This window comes from Lissotriton helveticus, chromosome 9 (genome assembly GCF_964261635.1).
Source record: "Lissotriton helveticus chromosome 9, aLisHel1.1, whole genome shotgun sequence".
In the NCBI taxonomy this organism is placed as follows: Eukaryota; Metazoa; Chordata; class Amphibia; order Caudata; family Salamandridae; genus Lissotriton; species Lissotriton helveticus.
The window spans coordinates 569,861,239-569,883,306 of NC_136070.1; the positions used below are offsets into that span (position 1 = coordinate 569,861,239).

The 22,068-nt window shown below is 50.2% G+C and overlaps 1 protein-coding gene across 1 annotated transcript in view; it reads left to right on the plus strand.

Moving 5' to 3' along the window:
- Positions 1 to 22,068, plus strand: part of NXF1 (nuclear RNA export factor 1) — a 497,551-nt gene that overhangs the window by 111,450 nt on the left and 364,033 nt on the right. Inside the window, exons 6-7 of the mRNA XM_078660502.1 lie at positions 1,761 to 1,850; positions 2,018 to 2,087. Of these exons, the coding sequence (XP_078516628.1) occupies positions 1,761 to 1,850; positions 2,018 to 2,087 (160 nt within the window). The remainder of the gene's footprint in view (positions 1 to 1,760; positions 1,851 to 2,017; positions 2,088 to 22,068) is intronic.

Here is a 22,068-nt window from a genome sequence, read left to right on the forward strand (position 1 = left end):
TCCAGAGTTCTACGGCGTGTCTGTGGACGGAACGGGTGTTGAGCAGGATGCACTTGAGGTGTGTGCTGCTGGTGTTCGATTTGGCGGGTGCTGGTGTGAGGCAGGTCTGGATGCAGGCGAACTTGCAGGCGTGGCAGCTGAAAGGTCCGTGGGTGCGTCGTGGAGTGGCTTGGTGGCACTCTGGGCGTCGGCCGGTGTTGAGTGCGTTGAGGGTGGCGGCGGAGTACGTCCTGCGGGTCGGTCGGGATCGTCGAGGTCCAGGGGTCCTGGCGCTGGTCGCGGTCCGGTCGCGGACGGGCGCAGACGGGCTTACCTTCGGCGCACAATCGGCGCGCCCGCTGCGCGTGACCGCTGCGCGTTCGCACGGTCGCCATTTAAGGCCAAGTGCGCGGGTGGGCGGAGCAGCTGGGAGGCGGGAGCGGGGAGGGATACAGAAGAGAAGAAAGGGGCGGGGACAAGCGGCGGTGGCGGGAAGGGAGGGTGGAGGGCGGCGGACAACACGAAGGAGGGGGATGAACAAAACAGGCACAAATCTGCTACAAAACAAGGGGTATGAGGGGGAAGATACCAAGATACACGGAAAATACTACACAAGCACAACTGTTGGACAAAACAGGAAAAAAAAGGAAAGAATAAAGGAGATGCACGGAGTTAAGGAAAGAAAACAGGCACAAATGTTTGTCAAAACAAACCCTACTGCGGGGGCAGCCGGCAGCCGGCAAAACGAGGCAGTAGCGAGGCAGAGGGCGGGCAGGGGCACACGCAGCAGCTGGTGGCCGTGCGGCGCGGGGGTGTCCCACAAGTGGGTCACACTCACCTGCGTCGCACGGTCGCCATTTAAGGCCAAGTGCGCGGGTGGGCGGAGCAGCTGGGAGGCGGGAGCGGGGAGGGATACAGAAGAGAAGAAAGGGGCGGGGACAAGCGGCGGTGGCGGGAAGGGAGGGTGGAGGGCGGCGGACAACACGAAGGAGGGGGATGAACAAAACAGGCACAAATCTGCTACAAAACAAGGGGTATGAGGGGAAAGATACCAAGATACACGGAAAATACTACACAAGCACAACTGTTGGACAAAACAGGAAAAAAAAGGAAAGAATAAAGGAGATGCACGGAGTTAAGGAAAGAAAACAGGCACAATTGTTTGTCAAAACAAACCCTACTGCGGGGGCAGCCGGCAGCCGGCAAAACGAGGCAGTAGCGAGGCAGAGGGCGGGCAGGGGCACACGCAGCAGCTGGTGGCCGTGCGGCGCGGGGGTGTCCCACAAGGGATGTATATCGGACTTGTTTCATTTAAATGTTCATGCTTCTGGAGGTCTGTCCTAGATCACGTTTATGCCAGTGTATTTCAAACAATGAATAACATTCTTTAAATGTCTTAATAAGGTTACCGTACCAGTCCATGAATGTCTGTAAGTTTGATGTCTTACATTAAGTGCTGATGTCTACCATATTGTGGTTTATAACCTACCATTAGTACAGCTCTTCAGCCAAAGTTTCTCCCATTTGTCCTTGTAATCAGTACAGTGTGAAGAGCATGACACCATACTACTCTAAAATGTTCGTCCTTTTTTTATTACACTTTCCAAATTGTTCCCAGTAAACTCCTTTGCTCATCCGCACGCTGCCCTGGCTAGCACCTTTTTCACTCCTTAGCGACTGCTGTTCTGCCTTACCACTGCAATTTTTGTTCTATTCATGTTTTTACATACCCGCCGTATTATGACTTTAGTTACTTGAAATAGTTTGTTCCCTTCTTTTAGATGGCGGTATTAGTGGAGCCTTGTAAACCACCACAAAGTATACAGAAAAAATGGAGAGAATTGGACGAAGAAAGTATTGTGCACCTAAAGGTGAGTCAATTCAGCCTGTGTGTTTGTTGAAAAGGAGTATCTTTTTGAAGTATGTTCACATGAAGTGCTTACTAAGGGACTTTGCCACTCCTATTGTTGCTAATTAGGCTTTCTGGGGAATTTTAGTAGTAAGGATCTTTATTTCAGTTGATTCTCTTGTCTTCCAGCTCTGCATGAGTAGACGGTATGATGGAGCATTGCAAGCATTGGATCTGAAGGATCTCTGCAATGATACAGGTACTTCAAAATGATTGTTTGTTAAGAGTGACCTTTCTCTAGCAAGTTTGGAAGAGACACATGTTTGGAACGGTGTTGAATCCTGACATCTTGGTGTATTGCTTGATCTCATAACTGATCTGTGAATTGTGGGTGTGGGGTTTGTCAAAAAAGTGTTAATTCTCTAATAAATGTGACATTGTATGATTTTGAATTTGCACAAGATTTGGTAGAGGCTATGAAGGATTAGTTTTCTATAGGTATGTCAAGTTTAGTGCCAATCGATACACTGAGGGGGGACGTAGTTAAATTATGAGTTCAATACAATTTTCACTTGCTTATTTTGGTGCCTTTTGGTAGATCTGTCGCAAGTGTGACAAATAGTTAGCAAGTGATATTCAGTGTAAGTTTGAGTTTCATCAAGATCCTATGGCTGGGGGCGAGGAAGATGTCAATTTACTCCAAAACTAAACCGAGTGATCGACTAGTTGGTTAGCACCTCACTTTATTACTGCAATTTTGCCCTTGATAGTTGTGCACAAATCATCCAGCACTTGCCTCCATTTAGTGCCATTGACTACAGATTTCTATTTTTTTGATGAAGGCAAGGAGGTGCACCAAGAAAGTATATTCAGTCCAATAATAATTTTTTCAAGAAAGTTCTTTATTCAAATGTTCATGCTCATTCAAAGAACAACCAGCCAACACGTTTCTTCCCAAAATAAAATTGTGGAACTTTGTCAGGGCTGTAGCAAATAACATAAAATACATGAAATGACTGAGGGACATATCTGATGACATACAAAAACTTCGTTATCACTACCATCAAATATTGACATGTGAATTAAATCACTTCCCTAAATAACATTTAAAAAAGCACATATGACACAATACAATAACATGACTAATAACTAAACAAAATATTTTTTTTTGTATGAAACAAGGATTCTACACAAATGAGTAACAAAAACACAACTACATGAAGACTGACATGATAGAGACATATTAACAAAAACACCTACATGAAAACAGGATGAACAAATACCTATTTGCAAGACTCTTTAGCAAAAAACACAGTTTGCAAGTGTTATCCCTTCGTTTGACTAATACATGGTTAATTTAAGTGAGTAAGTTGTATCAAAAACTGGCGTGATTATCTCCTCCTTTAGAGACGCTGAATAAAATCCAAATTTCACCCTTAACCGTGGTGAAAGTGGCAGCATAAAAGTTCTATAGGGATGTATTTACTCATTTGATGAATATGAAAACCAATTTAGAATAGCGTATAGAGAAAGACAGAGAGAATAATAGATCTACAATTGCAAAAAAAGACCGATGCTAGAAAGCTAATTAATAGTTTAGTCCTGAGAGACTAAAAACGGCTAAGTCAGATGATAATCTGAACTCACCTCTATAATGTAAATTTCAAGTGCGCCATAGGATACATCTTAAATTTGATTGTCGCTTTATGATAGAGGTAAGCTTCAGGTTTTTACAGCTTGACATCTGGTATGAAAAATAATTTAAAAACTTGTGGTTAGTGTAAGGATAAGGTTTATATTAAAACAACTTTGTAGTTCCTATACACATAGACTTAAAACTCATACTTCTGTAGGCGACATCTGTGTTGTGTAACGAACAACTGTTATTACAACTCTATAACTACCATAGATCCGAGTTCTTCCAGGACCCATTAACAACTGTTATCTGATAGAGACTACTAGCAGCATATTCCTTCGCGTAGAATTATCTCCAGGCGTGAGACTGTATCCAGAAACTTTTTTGACACAGCATCCCGTCGCGCCGGGGTGCCGGGCGACATCACGTGACTCCGCCCAGTCGTCATCCGCGTACGTGACTTCAGCGAGGTCACATAAGACCCGCCCCGGCGCGCCTATGATAGTTTTCTCCTTTTCCGCGTGCAACGCGGATCCGGTCCTTGCTACGGGCCTGTTTGGGGCCCCTTTTTTTCCATTTCTTTTGGTGGAACGTGTGCGAATGCCTTCGGGCTTTCAACACTTGCACGTTTTGTGGGAGTCGGACCCTCACCTCATTTGTATGTGGTGTTTGGGGGAGGATCACGGCACCACTGATTGTATGGCATGCGAATAGTTGAAGCCGAAGTTGCGGCGGGAGCGCCCGATGAAACTTATCTCGGCACGTCCCTCCAGGTCGGCGTCCTCCCTTCGGTCTGCTTCACGGAAGGCTTCAGATACGGCCGTGGTCGTCGTCCTCGCCCTTCTCCGATGTCACGTGAGCGTCGCTCTCCAGTGGGTAAGTGTTGTCCCAGGGGGCTGGTTTCTGGGCTACCGGGGGCGTGGACTCTCAGCGGGTGATGTGGCCTCGCGTGTCGTCCTATCCACCGTTTCCCGGTGTTGGGGTGTCGAGAGTCCAGATGGAGACATACGCGGCGGCTTTGCAGGCCTCGCTGGCGTCTCCTCCTCCTTCCCCTCCTGGGGCGTTGGCAGATCCCTTGCCTTACGCGGGGCCCTCCGCGGCGGAGGATGTGGTGCTGTTGGGGTGCGGCTCCTCCGGGGCACCTCCTTCAGGCCACGGCGTCTCTGCCTCACCGCAAACTCCTGTGGGAGTCCCTGTAGTGTCGCGGGAGGTCGCCGGGGCTTGGGGTGCATCCCCGCGCCCCTCTCGGTCCTTTGACAAGGTGGTCCTGTCTAAGTCTGAGGTGACGCCGCTACGACGCCAGCAGCAGGAGCCACAGGGGTCGGTGGACCCTCCTCGTCCTGCTCCAGGTCGAGGCCGGGTGGGGACCCTTCGTCCCTATCCGGGCCCCTCTCGTCCCCTCCCACAGGCCGCTGCCTCGTCAGAGGTCGAGTCAGAGGCTGACTCGTCTTGACACCGCCACATGGGTTGCCGGGTGATCTAAGCCTCATTCTGGGCCGCGGCTGGCAGAGGGCTTCGTGTCACACCCAGACCCATACCACTTCCGCAGCAATGGGCACAGGCCTGTCCACGCTCGCACTCACCGAACTAGGTCGCCTCAGCAGCAGGTGAACACTGCGGCCCGTGGGGACCTCTGGGATGCAATGCATTGCCTGGGGGCCGTTGCGAGGGTCTGACGAGCCGCCAGGATCTTCACTGCGTTCTCCCGAGTTCACCTCTTCGCAGCGCAGTCTCAGGGTATAGCCTGGTGAGTTCTCCGATCTCCAGAGTTGCCAACTGGAGGTCCGCTTTCGTTGTCCTTTGCTCACACTGCCAGCAAGCCTCAAGTTGCCCGGGATGTTCCACCTGACGGCCGAAGCAGCTGACATTTTGCTTAAGCGCAGTCAGGCCAATATTGTCAAATGCAGCTATTCCCTGCAGCCCAGTGGATCAGCGGCACCACTGCCAGCTCCACACTGTCCTGCAGCTCTGTTCCGCTAATGTTTGCGCTTGGATGCAACGATAATGAGCAGATTTTTAGATCCGCACTAACGCGCAGCCATCCCACCGTGCGCCCTCTAGCTCCCCCCACCCCACAAAGAGTTGGTCATCGACCCAGAAATCTTTTGTGCGGTCAAGGTAGAACGATAACGCTCTTTTTGGGTCCAGTCGGTGGAGACGCTTCCTTAGAAGGTATAAATTATGCCCTGGTGCGAAGCACCACCTTGTCCGGAAAGGACATAGGATTAGGAGGTGAGCTTGATAATGCCTGCAATTTACTCACCGTCTGAGCAGATCTAATCGCCACTAAGAAGGCTGTTTTGATGGTCAACAGCCGGAGAGGACAATTGTGCAGAGGCTCAAACGGAGCACACATCGTGTAAGTGAGGACCAAATTAAGGTCCCATTGTGGCATAGCAAAGGGCATGAGTTGAAACAAGTGGCCCAGCCCTTTCAGAAATCTATGTACAATAGGAGATTTGAAGAGAGAAACCTGGTCTGGCAGCCGCAAAAATGCAGACAGAGAGGTAACCCATGAGCGTTTCAACGGCAGAGCCCTGCTGGGCAAGAGTTAGAATGAATAAAAGGACAGTAGAAAGGGAAGCAGAAAGAGTGTCAATAGACCTTTCTGCGCAGTATAATAACAAGCATTTACAATGCAATGGTTTCGCCTTTGGAAAAGTTAGAGCTATTGGCATTGTAAATGACAAAATTTGTATTTATGTGTTGGTTTTGAAAACAGATAAATAAATGGCATTGTCATTTACATTGCCATTAGGTTAATCTCGGCAGCCACTCTGCACTCCCTAGCATTCTGCAGTCACTCTGCACTCCCTAGCAGTCTCTCTGCAGTCCCTAGCACTCCCTAGCACTCACTAGTCACTCTGCATTCTCTAGCACTCCCTAGCACTCCCTAGTCACTCTGCACTCTCTAGCACTCCCTAGTCACTCTGCACTCTCTAGCACTCCCTAGTCACTCTGCACTCTCTAGCACTCCCTAGCACTCTGCACTCTCTAGCACTCACTAGTCACTCTGCACTCTCTAGCACTCTCTAGCACTCCCTAGCACTCACTAGTCACTCTGCACTCTCTAGCACTCCCTAGTCACTCTGCACTCTCTAGCACTCCCTAGGCACTCTGCACTCTCTAGCACTCCCTAGGCACTCTCTAGCACTCCATAGCACTGCAGCCAGCCTTCCCGCCCCAGACTGATATCCACTGAAGCGACGAGGAGGTCCGGGCACTCCCTGGGACGCTCCGTGCCAGGGGCTGAGGGTGGCGATTAGCGAACGTGCATTCCACCGGAAATCTTTGAAATAAATCCAGTTTAAAGAAAACGGAGGGTCGGTGGCAGTCAGAACAGAAATTCTATTAAAAAAATATATAACCTGCAACCCACGGGCTGGTCCAAGCTACGAGGGGAGATACGCAGCAGCGCGCGTCACCCGAAATAAACCCACACAGAGAATAAAGTATCTAAGAGAAGAACTGGGCAAAAGCAAGACAAGCTGGTTAAATACAGTAAGACTTGTGCCAATCGGAGGTTTGAAGCCTGGCAACAATGTGATATGCAGCCTAGATGAACAAGGCTTTGAGGCGCCTTCGGACCCGGGAGAGCAGGTGGGAAGCCGGGCACAGCGCTCGAGCCACATCCGGGGAGCCCGACTGGCAGGTCGGTGCCGGGGCTAAGGGGCGTGTGCACTGCCGCGGAGCCGGTGGGGCGGGCCAGATGTCACCTTGAGGGTCCGCGCCGATAGACAAGCGAAAGGACACCGAGAAAACTTTCAGGGAGCCGAGCCTTCCAGCTGGCAAGACGAGCAATTCATTCCAACCTCCCTTGTCTGTCTCCCTCTCGTGGCCTCCTCCTCTCCCCTTCTTTCTGCCCTCCTCCTTCCTTCTTTTCCTCCACTGCCCTGCCGCCCCCTTTCTGCCCTCTCTACTCCTCTACCCTCCCTGCCTCCTCCCCTTTTTTTCTCCTCTGCCCGCCCATCCTTCACAACATGATACAATCTACTTTATTGGCACGACAAGTCAGAGAAGTATTGCCAAAGTAAATACATGACAAACCCCCGCCCTCTCGTCTTTCCCGCCCACGCCCCCGGCGTCTACGTCATGAATATACACATATATACATCCATAGAGCTATACAGTATGTTGACGCCGCCTGCTGCTTTGCCTGCTATTGGCCCGGGTGGCGGTGACGAGAAACACCCCATGCCCTTATTTGCCGCACAGCGTTCAGTTTCTGCATCATGGCTCTGTTGTGTTATTTATTTTATTATTATTTTTTTCTTCGCATTTCAGGTCATTTGTATGTTGCAGGTGATAATGCTGGCAGGGTTCACGCAGGCGAAACCAAAAAACACACTTTAGGAAAATGAGCTCTCAGAAAGCAGCGAAAAAATGTAGAGCTAGCGTTAAGACCCATTACACCACTTCCCGATCAGTCTTCTCGAAGAGAGAGGGGGGTTGGGGGAGGGAGGGGGAGAGGCGGCAGAGAGGTCTGGAGAAGTAGGAGGAATTAGCACGTCCCATTAGCCTCCGTCTAACCTTGTTAAAAATCGGTTGTCTCCAGTCTGAGGAGCCGAATAATTTTTATTTGCGGGCAGGCGTCCCCGTGTGCCAGAGCCCTGCATGAACACCCCCCACGCCATGTGCAGCGGAAGGAGGCCGCCCCCTCCCTCGGCGCTCGGGGAAAGGAGGTCAGTGCAATTAAACACGAGTATTGAATTTGGCTGGGGGCTGGAGTAAGCAGATGACCGCTGCTTCTTTAGACCCGCTCCCGCCCCCGTCATTCAAGTAACCTCCGAGGCATCCCCTTGTAACGCTCTCCTCCCAGCCCGTCTCTGACTCACCCCGGAGGGGGGAGGTGGGGGTGATCGTGCCCGGAGACAAACTGAGGAGATTAATCACCATCATTAGAGCAGCGGCCCCCGAAGTGAGCCCCCGCCCGATCGATAAACACGGCGAGGTACATACATACAAGCATCTCTGTAGGTAGATACTGTCAGTGATACCACGCATTCGTCCCCCTAATGGGGGAGTTTTACTCATGGTTCTAGCAGGATGCTCGTGCTTCTGCACCTACCCCTTCCAGCGGCTGCCTTACATTGACGGTGTTCGGCCTTCTATAAGTATGCCGCAAATCTCGTGGCGCCGGGTGTGGTGTGCTCCATTTCCGGGATCGGGAAGTGGTGAGCAGTGTTCAGTGCGAGTGCAGAGTGGCTGCCGCAAGTCGTGAAGGAGACGCTGCGCATGCGCAGTATCGTTCCATCAAATGAAAAAATTAAAGAATGACTGCCTCTATACCGGGTGAAGGAAAAACGCCGGACTAATGTGCCTTAATAAAGAAGGTATCTGACTGAACACATAACCCCACAAGACGGGTATACTCCATAGGAGAATCCTGGTGCGGAGCAGTGGGGCCATAGGGGTCAATCAAGCCTGGACTTCCTCGGCCGGCGGTCGGCCGCCAAATGGCAAAAAAAAAAACCTCAACCAGCCAAAAAAAAAGCCCCGCCCACCGCCGCATGACGTGGGCAAAAGAGAAAAATTCTCGGGAACGCCCCCGAATCTGGTCCGGCCTTGACGGACAGATCCGGCACCCAATGGCTAGCCTCCATTTATGGAGCTAGCCAATGGGAGCCGGGGGACGTTCCCGAAGCACTTATAGTTAACAAAGGATTTCGCCTGCGCCGAAAAGCTGCGCAGAGCGCAGCCTTCGGCAGGCGAAACCCAAAAATGTCTGCCAATGGCAGGCGTATACTGTCTTCGTGGAGGGCCACCTGGCCGCCAGAATAACATCACAGACTTTGGGAGGAAGGTAAAAAGCGGTCAACTATCGCCGCTCAATCTCCACGCATGGAGGCGGAGTTGAAAGGTTCAGGTTGAGAACCCCGACATTCTGCATTCTCTTCGGAGGTGAAAAAATCTAACCAAGATGTTCCCCACTGCTGAAAGAGACCTTTCGCCACCTCAGACTGGAGGCGCTATTCGTGATCCGCTAGGTATCGATGCCTGAGATCATCTGCCCTTGCATTCAGAGAACCTTCCAGAAGTCGAACCACCAGGGTAATGCCCTACTGCTCCAGCCATGTGCAGAGATGCAGGGCCTCTCGACAAAGGCTCCACGACCCCACCCCACCCTGTTTGTTGCAGCCCCACATGGTGTGGCGGTAGGGTTGTCGTAAACACCTGCACCAACTTCCCCTTGACAGAGAGATGAAATTCTTTCAATGCCGAGCGAATCGCGCAGAGCTCCAACAAGTTTATGTGGAGCCCCCGGACCTCCAACTCTCCCATTTGACCACTGCATCCCAGACGTGACGTACCTGTCAGGACAGTGAAATCTGGTTGGGGAAAGGAGAAAGGTCTGCTGCAGACCCAATCGCGGTTCATTGACCACTACTGCAGATCCTTCTGAGATCTGAACCACGTCGGTGAGATTTTCTTAATGCTGTGCCCATTGGAACTTCAAGTTCCACTGTAGAGCCTGCCTACGCCAACTTGCGTGTCTACCAGCAGGATGCAGGAGGCCATGAGACTCAACAGCCTCAGTCAGTCTCACCGAAATCCATCCGGGATAGAGGCTGAAATATCGAAATCATAGCCTAAATATCCTGAACTTGCTGCCCGGTAGGATGAGCCCGAAACCGCACTGTGTCCAGCACAGCTCAGATGAAAGTTAGCATCTGAGAAGGAGTCAGATGTGACTTTAGCACGTTTATAGAGAACCCCAGCGAATGCATGAGGTTCGTTGTAGTCTGAAGGTGGGAGACAACAGCCTGGGGCGAGGACGCCTCCAACAGCCAATCGTCGAGGTAGGGTGAAGACTGAAACCCCTAACCTGTGTAGTTGAGCTGCAACCACCGCCTGTAAGAAAGTGGCTCTATATATACTGGACCAAAGTAAGGTACAGTGTGTATAGAGTCTCCAGAGGTATAACAGAGGTTAAAGTCAGATATGACCTTACTCTCTAAAATGGTAGCTTGGTCGAGCAGTAAGGCAATATCAGAGGACAGTGTAAAGCATTTGTTGTACACCCTCAGTCAGCAAAAGGTTTCAAACACTCAAGGACTGAACTCTAGGCCAATTGTTTTTATATCAAAAGATATTGTTGTTTTATTTTAGAACCAACAGGTATCAAAATATACTGTTCGAGGCATATGAGCTGCAGATTGTACACTATGCATTAGATCGCCACCTGGTGTTGGGCTCGGATGATTGCAGGTGGTTGTCTTTTTGGAAGAAGTCTTTGTAGTCACGAGATAGGTGACTCCTCCCTTGTACAATACTGCGCATGGGCATCGGCTCCATCCTTAGATTGTCTTTTTCCGCCACTGGGTTCGGATGAAAGTTTCTCCGCTCCGGCTAGAAAAAGACTTTTCAGCAACTTCGAAGCTCAGAACTTCCTCAAACTTCTACAAAACTACCCTCGACATCGACTACAATACTTTCGACTTCATCAGTTCCATTCCGGTCATCGACGCGGGCCGTTGGGCATACCGACGCCGTGCGGCCTACACCACATGGAAAGAACTCTGTTCACAAGATGCCCGGTATGTCGAGCAAAGTTCCCACATAGCAACCACCACGAGGTCTGCAACCTCTGTCTATCGCCGGAACACGACGAGTCGACCTGCACAGCTTATGCATCCTTCCGATCGAAGAAAACCATCCGGTCTCGGAGAGCTCGTCGACATGAAATGAGGAGATCAGCTCCAGCACCAGAAGACATCTTCGATGAAGAGGTTCCCCTTGTTCCCGAAGAAGACTCACCTCTCCAGATCGTATCAGAGGCAGACGACTCAGATGACTCCATTCCATCGGGTCAGCGCGTGAGTACTACTGCCCCTGCACCACATATTCTGTCCAAACTGAAGGCAAAGGTCAGCACTCCGCCCAAAGGGCCCAGTCGAGACCGAATACCTTCTTCGAAAGCCCAGCCTTCCAGCCCGGCTCCGAAGAAAACTAAGCCTTCTAGTGCCTCGAAACCGAGCAAGCCTCTTCCATCGGCACCGAAAAATAAAGATGCCTCGGCGCCGAAGCTAAAAGACCCTTCGGCACCAAAGGATAAAATAGTACCGGCACGAAACATAAAGACGTACCGGTCCCAAAACCGAAAGAAGCACCGGCTCCGAAGCCGTCCACTTCTACATCTTCGGCCGAAGAACACAAAGCCTGATTCCGAGGTGCCCAAATCCTCGAACATGCTTACGTAGCCGAAAAGGACACCTTCGGCACCGAAAACTATGCCACAGGACTTTATAACACCTCCCAAGGCTAAAGACACACAACAACCTCCCCTGGTACCGAAAAAATTTACACCCAAGAAGGTTGTAGAGCAGGAGGAACTTTTTCGACCAGATCCTCGACAAAAGAAACTCTACATAGACACAAAGACAGGTCATGTAGGTGCTACACCTCACAAGAAGAGACCAGCAGAGGCACCACCCACACCTGTGGTTCCTGCCAAGAAAAAGGACTGTGCAACATCTCCTATGCACCCTTTCTCTCCTATACCTCCTCTTCCTTCTTCTCCTGTTCCTCCTCACATATCCCCTCAATTCTCTCCTGTACATTCTCCATTATCATCACATTCCCCACAGCAGAATGATGATGAATACAATTTGGGTGGAGGGGAGGACATGCAAGAACCTGATTCATACCATGTAGATGAGGGTATATGGGACTTTTCAAACCCAAAAAATGTGCCTATATGGGACTTTACAAACCCACAAAATGGGCCTGACATTCCTGAACCGCAGTCATACCCATCAAAACCTTCCCCTCCAGAAGATACCATTGGTTTTGGTCATCTGTTAAACAGAGCTGCTGTTTACCATGGAGTCCCTATGCATTCCGATGACATTGAGGAGGATTTTCTCCTAGATACCTTTGAGCAGTCTCAGCGGTCTGCTCACATTTTTCCCATGATCAAGGAGGTCATCAAACACGCTCCAGAGGTATTTAAAGACACTGTACGTACTAGAATATTAAACCCTAGAATCGAGAGAAAATATAGACCAGCACCCACAGATCCAGTCTACATTAAAGGCCACCTACCACTAGACTCATTAGTTGTGGCCAATGCTAGAAAGAGGGCAAACTCTCAAACTTCTGGAGAGGCACCCCCACCTGACAAGGAATCAAGAGTGATTGATGCGTCCGGTAAAAGAATAGCTGCACAAGCTACAAACATTTGGCATATAGCAAATACACAAGCCCTCCTCTCTCGTTACGATAGGGCTCATTATGATCAAATAGAAAAACTACTTGAGCACCTACCAGATCAGTACAAAGATCAAGCAAATGACCTTATACAGGAAGGCAAGCTAATATCAAATGCCTCTATAAAATGCGCGCCTAATGTCGCAGACATAGCATCTAGGGCTGTAAATACCAGTGTTATACTTAGGAGACATGCGTGGTTACGCATTTCATGGTTTAAACAAGAAGTGCAAACCACCATTTTAAACCAACCATTTAACCAGAACCAGTTATTTGGCCCAGAAGTAGACACTACACTGGAAAAAATGAAGAAAGATACCGACACCGCAAAGTCTATGGGGGCTTTACAGTCCACACCAGCTAGAAGCTTCTTTCGTCGCTCCTTCTACAGAGGAGGCTCCAAACAAACTGAAGCAGACACTACAACATCTTTCAAATCACAGACGTCCTCTAACAAGGGATACTTAAGAGGAGGATACAGAGGCAATAATAACAAAGGAAGAGGTCGCGGTAACAATAACAACCGATCCTCTTCTGCCACAAAACAGTGACTTCCCTCTGCTCCCCCCACAGCATTCCACTCCTGTAGGGGGCAGATTAACACCGTTCCTGCCTGTCTGGAACATCATTACAACAGACAAGTGGGTAAGACAGATTATCCAACATGGCTACTGCCTAGAACTTACAGCAACCCCTCCAACCATACCTCCTAGGCAGCGTCCAATGTCGACAGACCATCTGACTCTGCTTCCACAGGAGGTTTTATCACTTCTAGAAAAAGATGCTATTCAAATAGTTCCTTTAGAAGAACAAGGAACAGGGCTTTACTCGCTGTACTTTCTAATTCCTAAGAAGGACGGAACACTAAGGCCAATTCTCGACCTCAGGCCCCTCAACCGTTACATACAATCAGATCATTTTCATATGATCACTCTACAACAAGTGCTTCCACTGCTGCAACAAGGCGACTTCCTTACAACACTAGATTTAAAGGTCGCCTACTTCCATATCCCCATACATCCTTCTCACAGAAAGTATCTAAGGTTTGTACTGGAAGGACAACACTATCAGTTCAAAGTCCTTCCATTTGGAGTGACAACGGCACCACTAGTATTCACAAAGTGCCTAGCATTGGTAACAGCACATCTCAGAAGACAACAAATACATGTCTTCCCTTATCTAGACGACTGGCTCATAAAAGCCAAGTCATTCAATTAGTGTGTCCAACACACACATCAAACAGTTCAAACGTTGCACGACTTGAGGTTTACAATAAACTACACCAAGTTGCACTGTAGTGTAGTTCCTATATTCCCAATAGGCTCTGCGCATTGGAATAACATAAACGATAGTTTAGACATAGGACTGAGGTCGACTAGGTCTCTATTGAATATGTTAGACTTAATTATGAATGCCAGCTAGCTCTGAGGTCACTAGAAACTTTCTCGAGTGAACAGGAAGGAGTTAACTTTCCTGAATAGACAAGAAGGGATTAGTTTCTGACAACCGCATAAACATGACAACTTTGCTCCCCCCCAGAATAAGGAGTCTATCTCCAGAGTCGTGTGAAAACAATAGATGATTATTTCACTCAGTCAATCGTGCATTCTTCGTTTCACCAGAGTGCAGAGAAATAAAGAGACGGGCATTTTCAATAAAAGTTATTTATTGAGCAGTCCTCTTTCTCATGCAAGAGAAGTGAATTGCCACAATTGCAATATTTGTCATAAATTAAAGTGCGTACAGTAAAAAGAGTATTATGAAATAATTCTGTAAAAGCATTTATATGGTTTCTGAGCCATATGATACTTAAAACGGATAAAATACATAAAATACATACTGTTGGAGAGTGGGGTCTGCAATCCTATGGTCACCCCAGATTTTTGCTTTTTGCTTCACTGGTTTACGACTTTCCCTGGCTGTGGGCCTGCTAATCAGACCCACAGCCTAGCTGTTCTCGCTCTAAATTGACATCCATGTACTTTAGGTGCATTTACCAATTGGTATTGGGACATCTTATCAGCCCCTGTACAGTGTACCTTAGGCACCCAGGGCATAGGTGTACCCAAGGCCTACCAGGGGCTGAAGCATGTATTATGCCACCCCTGGTTGGCCATCTAAACAGACACAACTGGCTGGTAAGACAGCTGGGGCAAGGTGGTATAATTACCCTTTGCTGTAGATATAGTTACCTATATCTAACCCCAATGTACACTTTCACATGTACGCCGATGACACTCAACTATATCTCAAGTTACAATCCCCCAAAGACATCCTGAGTCTGAACTCAACGATCAGAAGCACCCAATCTTGGCTGGCCGATAACCACCTCAAACTCAATGCTATGAAAACTGAGTTCCTCCTAATCTCACCTCCCACGAAATTATCTTCCGCACAAACATGGCTTAAGCACCTAACAGCACTCAATGTCCAACCGACCATCGTGGATTCAGCAAAATCTTTAGGCATAACACTTGACACCAACCTCAACATGCAGCAGCATATCAGCAAGGCAACTAAGGGGGCGAACTTCCAAATAAATACCTTGAGGAAACTTAAACCCTTCCTCCCAGCAAAAGACTTCCAAACCGCAGTACAAGCACTAGTCTTGAATAGACTACGGCAGCGTGGCCCTCTGCGGCCTCCCCCTAACTACAACTGCACCCCTCAGAGCGTCACTAAACGCGGCAGCAAGACTCATCACTGGATCAAAAAAACATTCGCATATCTCCCCTGACTTTAAATCCTTGAACTGGCTGCCTCTTGAAGCCAGAATACAGCTGAAAATTGCCTGCATGACGCACAAGGCTATACACCTGAAATCACCCGGCTACCTCACTCATAAGTTGACAATTTCCGGCGGGTCCAGAACCACCAGAAGTACTAACAATCTTCTGCTGAAACCTCGAAGATTCCGGAAGGAAAAAACTTACAAACGCTCCTTCTCAGGAATGGCGCCTAGGATCTGGAACGCACTCCCTCCTGAAACCAGACTCATCTCCTCCACTCAAAAATATCCTTATGGCTAAATACACTTGAACAACTACGTTTGATTTACAATGCGTCGATCAGTATTACCGGTCCGATTCCTATACACATGTGTTTTTACTTGTGTTAGACTAGCGTGTTTAGATTCTTGCTCCCTCATATCTGTATTATTTTCTATTTCTGTATTATCTACATTGTTTTGATGACCTACGTTCCAACTATGCCATGCTACCTCATACCTGTACTATATGTAATATTTTTACTATTTACATTAACTTGATGACCTACCTTCCTACTATGCTCCCTTGTTTCCCTTCCCCTTCACCTGCCTTTGTAAAGCGCTCTGTTATCTGCAAAGATCTTGTTCGCGCTATATAAAACTTTCAAAATAAATAAATAAAAAAATAAAATGGACACATATATTCCTATCAGTCACTCTTATGGCAGGCCTTATCAATCCTGAAGGCAGAGTGCTTGGAATTACGTGAGATGGTGCTCTAGCATGAGCTGAGCCTGTCTGCAGCTTGCGGAACCAAGTCCTTATAGCTGTTCCATGATAACGCTATACCATATACTCTTGAGTGCATTATAATCCTCGCGGTTGAATGCTAACTCTGGTATAACATTATCAAAACATGTTGAGTAAGGTGTCATACGAATTGGAATACTACCCCCTCGCCAATTCTGGCGACCGGGGTAGCATTCCACCCTTCTAGAGGGACACGACATGTATGTAACTGTGAACCCCGGTTAAAGTTAACTCGAGCCTCAGCATCACAAAATGGATGCTGCCACCACAGACACAAGTCTGACCTCCTGCTGCTGGGAGTCCTTCCAGCGAGGGAGGCCTGGACAAAGGGTTTCCTGCCTTGGGAGGTGCTAGCACCACCCCAGACAGGATTTTGTGTATTGAGGTAGGGAGGCCTGAAAGGAATGAGACATGCCTGGGGCACACAAGGTGCCCTGTGCATACACCGGTTCAAACCAGTTGCTGGGGCACTCCAGCCCCAGTTCAGGTGCAAAACCGGACAACGGATAGGGGGCGTAACCACCCCCCTTCCTGGTCCCACCCATGGGAGGGACCTAGTCACCAGTACAGCCCCCTTTAGGAGAATAAAGGTAGGAGCTGGTCCCATTCCAAATTAGATTTATCCTGACAACTTTACAAGAAGAAACTCTGGACTTCGACGTTCTGCTCCACAGAGGACTGAAGAATCTCCCTTGTGGGCAAGGAGTGTCCACCCTGCAACTGCAGGCACCATCAAGCGTCCTAGCGGTCCACTTTGTCGTCCTTCCTGCCGGATCCAGACTTCAGAGCCCGATGAGACCCGGACTCCCAGACCTCTCCGACCTCTACCCACATCTGCAGCACAGCTGAGACCCGTGGGTGCGACGAGACACGTGGGACTGGCCATCTTGAAGAGACTGCACTTCGCTTCCAGCACGACTTCTGAGGCCTCCTCGAGAAAGTGCTTTGGGGATTGAGAAGCCCCAGCCCCGAGCAGCTCCTGCACCAAAAACCAGCCCTCCAGCAAGATCTGCGTGGGGCTCTTTTGCTTGATTGCTGCTCGACGCGTTGTCTGGTCACTTGCCGGCTGGCTAGTGCCCTCCTAGACGACGATCCAAGAAATCTACACTGCTGGTCTGGTTGCTCCAGACTGGCCCTTGCTCCCTTCCAAAAGAGGAGCACCCTGGACCCTTCTGGTCCACTCCAGACGCCGTTTCCACTCACCGCGTGGGTTGCCTTTGCCAAGGCATGTTGACTCCAAATCCGGATCCGACACCGCCGACAGCGAGAGCCTGCGTGGGACAGCTCATGCCTCCATCCTGGTTGTCGAAGACACCTCCTGGTCCACGTGGCTGCAGAGACAAGCGCCCACTCTTCACCTGATCGCGATGACAGCATCTGGTTTCCTCCTGGTTCCACACCGGTCACTGGCTAGTGACTTTGAACACTGTCCCCTCTGCTTTCAGGTCCTCTTCTTCCTCGATCCACCCTTGGATCGCACCGGACATCTTCCTCCTGGTCGCCTGCAGCATCTTTCTTCAAGGCTCCATTGACTTTAACGCGGAAACCCATCACACTTTCACACCTATGCACCCGCAGCCCTTGGGTGAGGTAACGAGAGCATTTCGGTGCTCATAGGTAGATTGACTCTCCTAGTATCCAGGTATCCAGTCGTTTTAGTCCTAACTAGTCGGAACTGTCTGGTTCGAGGCATGTGGGCTGCTAAATTCATATCTTAGCATTAGATCGCCGCCTAGTGTTGGGCTCGGATGATTGCACATTGTTGTCCTGGAAGAGTCTTCGAAGTATCCTGAGATAGGTGGCTCCTCCCCTGGACTACAGTGCGCATGGGCATCGGCTCCATCCCCAGATTGTTTTTTTCCGCCATTGGGTTCGGATGTGGTCTCGACGTCTTACTGTCGGAACCAAGAAAAACTAACTTTTAGCGGCCAAAAGGCCTCGATTTTCTTGCGTCGGTATTGTCTGCGCACGGTCTCGAGTCTTCCGTCTCTTGGAGCCGGAATAAGCGGAGTTTTCTTCGCTCTCGGAACTTTGAGGCCTTCTCATCGCGACACGACTGCAAGCCTTTTCGGACATGGAGCGGAGCCCGTTTAAGTACTGCCCGCTCTGTGGGTCCAAGTACCCACACATCGATCTACACCCCGTGTGTAACAAATGCCTTTCGCCTGACCACGACGACGGCAAGTGCAAGTTGTGTGCACAGTTCCGCTCGAAGAAGACTCTCAAGCTTCGGCGCGCGATGCGCATGGAAGCTAAACAAGCGGCCCCGGATCCGGAGAACATCTTCGGCGACCAAGACGAAGAGGACCAGGGTCATCATCTCCAAATCTCCCCACCCGAGACGGAGGTCGAGGCGGATCCGGGAGACGACGACGGAGTCGCGGGTCAAGGCCTTGAATACGTCGACGAGGTAGGAGACGACGATGAGATTTATGGGGCCGCGGCGGATAGCTCAGCGGACGAGCTCTGCCCCGAAGGTTACGAGGATACCGACCGGGACACGGGATCGCCTGTCGGCCTTACCCAAGACCCGTTGCCGCAAGCCACAGCCCCGCCTTCGGGCCCGGCCACGGACTTACTTGCTGGGCAGACTGTTTCGAAACCGAAACCGAAACCATCGGGATCGACAACACCTAAAATGGCTGACCCGAAAACGAAACCGAAAGTTAAGGACTCGAGTGTCCCTAAGATGGCTGCCGTGCCGGTGAAACCGGCGGTGCCCGCTACCCCATCGACTCCGTCGACCTCCGGTCCGCAGAAGTCGAAGAAGTCCGTCGATTCCGCTGCTGCGAAATCGAAACCGACGCCAGAGGAGGGGTCCTCCAAGAAAGATGGTCGGCACGGGACAGCGGCTACGACGCCGTCAAAACCCGCCAAAGTCGGCTCCAAGGAGGCTACGCAGGCACACGGAAAGAAGTCTGTGCCCCGAACGCAGGAATCGGAGGCGGTGAAGACAGGATCCGCGCCCAAAACGCACAAGGCCCACAAGGACGTCGGATCCGAGGGGAAAATCAGGCCATCCTCGTCAGCGCCGACACAAACTGTGAGTGTGCCGTCCCCCATAGCCGAATCACTGAAAAGAATCAGGGAAAAGGCCTTTGCCCCGTCGGCTCCGATACCATCAACGCAGCCGCGAAAAGACACTCCAGAGAAGCCGTCTGGGAAACTTCTCTTTATTTTGCCGCCGAAGGAGGCGCCAAAAGCATTTTCAACCAAATCAGCACCGAAACAGGTGATTTCTTCACCGACTGGCCCACTTCCACGTCAGGTACTCGAATCCGAGGACGATTCGGAGCATTTCATCGACGCTGACACAGGCAAACTGACCCTCTATAAGAGGAAAATCACTTCGGAGCCAGTGGACCCCTATGTCATCCCACTAAAGAAGAAGAGGGTGCCCCTTGACGCCTCAGGCCTCACGGAACCAATCCAGCCTCCTCCGAGACGGAGCCCTACTCCCTCCCCAGAACACTCTGCGGGTGAGGGGTATGATGAGGACGAGCAGTACAATTTCCCAATCAATGAACCTGATGTGCAACCGGATTCATATGATGACACTGGTGACCAGAACACCCAAGGTGCGGGGCAGGACCCGCAGCCTTTTAATGCACGGGCATCCCCGACTGAGGATTCAGCAGGTTTTCATGCCCTACTCGAAAGGGCGGCAGCCAATCACGATGTGGACATGCATGCCGACCCTGTTGAGGAAGACTTCCTTTTCGACACTTTTTCAGTCTCTGAAAGGACAGTAAAGACACTGCCTATGCTTAAAGGAGTCCTCAAGCATGCTGGGGACATATTTAAGGAGCCTACGAGAGCGAGAGTGGTCAACCCTCGCATTGAAAAAAAGTACAGACCTGCACCTGCAGACCCCGCATACATTCGGGGACAATTGCCACTGGACTCTCTTGTGGTCGCCAATGCCAGGAAACGTGCCAACTCCCAGACTACGGGTGAAGCTCCTCCCCCGGATAAGGAATCCAAAGTGCTAGAGGCAGGGGGCAAAAGAGTAGCTGCACAGGCATCAAACTTTTGGCGCATCGCCAATACACAGGCGCTCTTGGCGCGTTATGATAGGGCGCACTACGACGCCCTAGAACAGATTGTACAACACCTGCCTCCACAGTTCCAAGAGGGCACCAAACTGCTTATTGAGGAAGGGAAGCTAATCTCAAACGCAGCCATCAAGTGTGCACTTGACGCTGCGGACACAGCTGCTAGAGCTATCAACACTAGCGTTATGCTGAGACGACAAGCGTGGCTCCGCATCTCAGGGTTTAAACCGGATATTCAGACAACAATTCTTAATCAGCCAGTCAATCCTGATAGTCTGTTTGGTCCGGATGTTGACACCACCCTAGAGAAAATAAAGAAAGACACAGAAACTGCTAAGTCTATGGGGGCCCTACAGTCACAACAGTTTCGTGGCAGCAATTTTCGTCGCTCAGGTGCACGTGGAGTCACCAGAGGACAAATGGGTCAACAATCCCAGTTCGCAAAAGGTGGGGCACAATCCTCGTTCACTAAACAGAACAAGGGAGGTTACAGGAATAACAGCAACAGAGGTCGCGGCAGAGGAAACAACAGCTCCCGCACCTCTACTCCCAGCAAACAGTGACTCTCTGTCACTGCCCCCCGACCACCTAACACCTGTCGGGGGGAGACTGCAGCAGTTCCTGCCCGTCTGGAGAAACATCACCACAGACAGGTGGGTGCGACAACTAGTCCAGTTTGGTTATTGCCTAGAGTTGAAGTCCACTCCACCCAACATCCCGCCAAGGCAACGGCCTATGTCCGCAGAGCACTTGCTCTTATTGCAGCAGGAAGTAGTGGTGATGCTGCAAAAGGGAGCAATCGAGCTCGTGCCGGTGGGGGAGGAAGGCACGGGGGTATATTCCCTGTACTTCCTTATTCCAAAGAAGGACGGATCTCTCAGGCCCATTCTAGATCTACGTCCCCTCAACCTGTACATACTATCAGAACATTTCCACATGCTTACACTGCAACAGATTCTTCCCTTGCTAAACCAGGGAGACTTCTTAGCAACCTTAGATCTCAAGGATGCTTATTTCCACATTCCACTACACCCGTCACACAGGAAATACCTCAGGTTCACTATTCAAGGCAGGCACTATCAGTTCAAAGTCCTACCCTTCGGAGTCACAACAGCCCCGAGGGTGTTCACCAAGTGTCTGGCGACAGTAGCGGCGCACCTCAGGAGGCAGAACATCCATGTCTACCCCTACCTAGACGACTGGCTCGTGCAAGCCAAGTCAGAGCAACAGTGCGCCGCAGACATGTCGACTACAATTCACCTTCTTCACGATCTGGGTTTCTCCCTGAACTACCCAAAATCGCATCTTCAGCCGGCGCATGTCCGGCAGTTCCTAGGTGCAACGATCAACACCCTGACGGCCATGGCTCAGCCAAACCAAGTCAGGATAGACAGCATGCAGGCTCTGATCCAAAAGTTCAGGCCACAACACTCGCTTCCAGCGAGAGTGTTCATGCAACTGATAGGCATGATGGCCTCCTGCATCTTCATAGTCCCTCACGCACGGCTACATATGCGCCCGCTCCAGGAGTGCTTAGCGGATCAGTGGACACAGGCTCGTGGGCAATTGACAGACCTAGTGTTGGTTACCAGTCGGGCATACGACTCTCTGCATTGGTGGACTCCACACAACCTTTGCAAGGGCCGACTGTTCCAAGAGCCCGTGCCGCAGATTGTCCTGACAACGGACGCATCTCTCCAGGGATGGGGAGCTCATGTGCTCACTTACACAGTGCAGGGACTATGGACGACGCAGCAACAAAAGATGCACATCAACTATCTGGAGCTGATGGCAATCTTCATGGCGCTCAAGTCCTTCATTG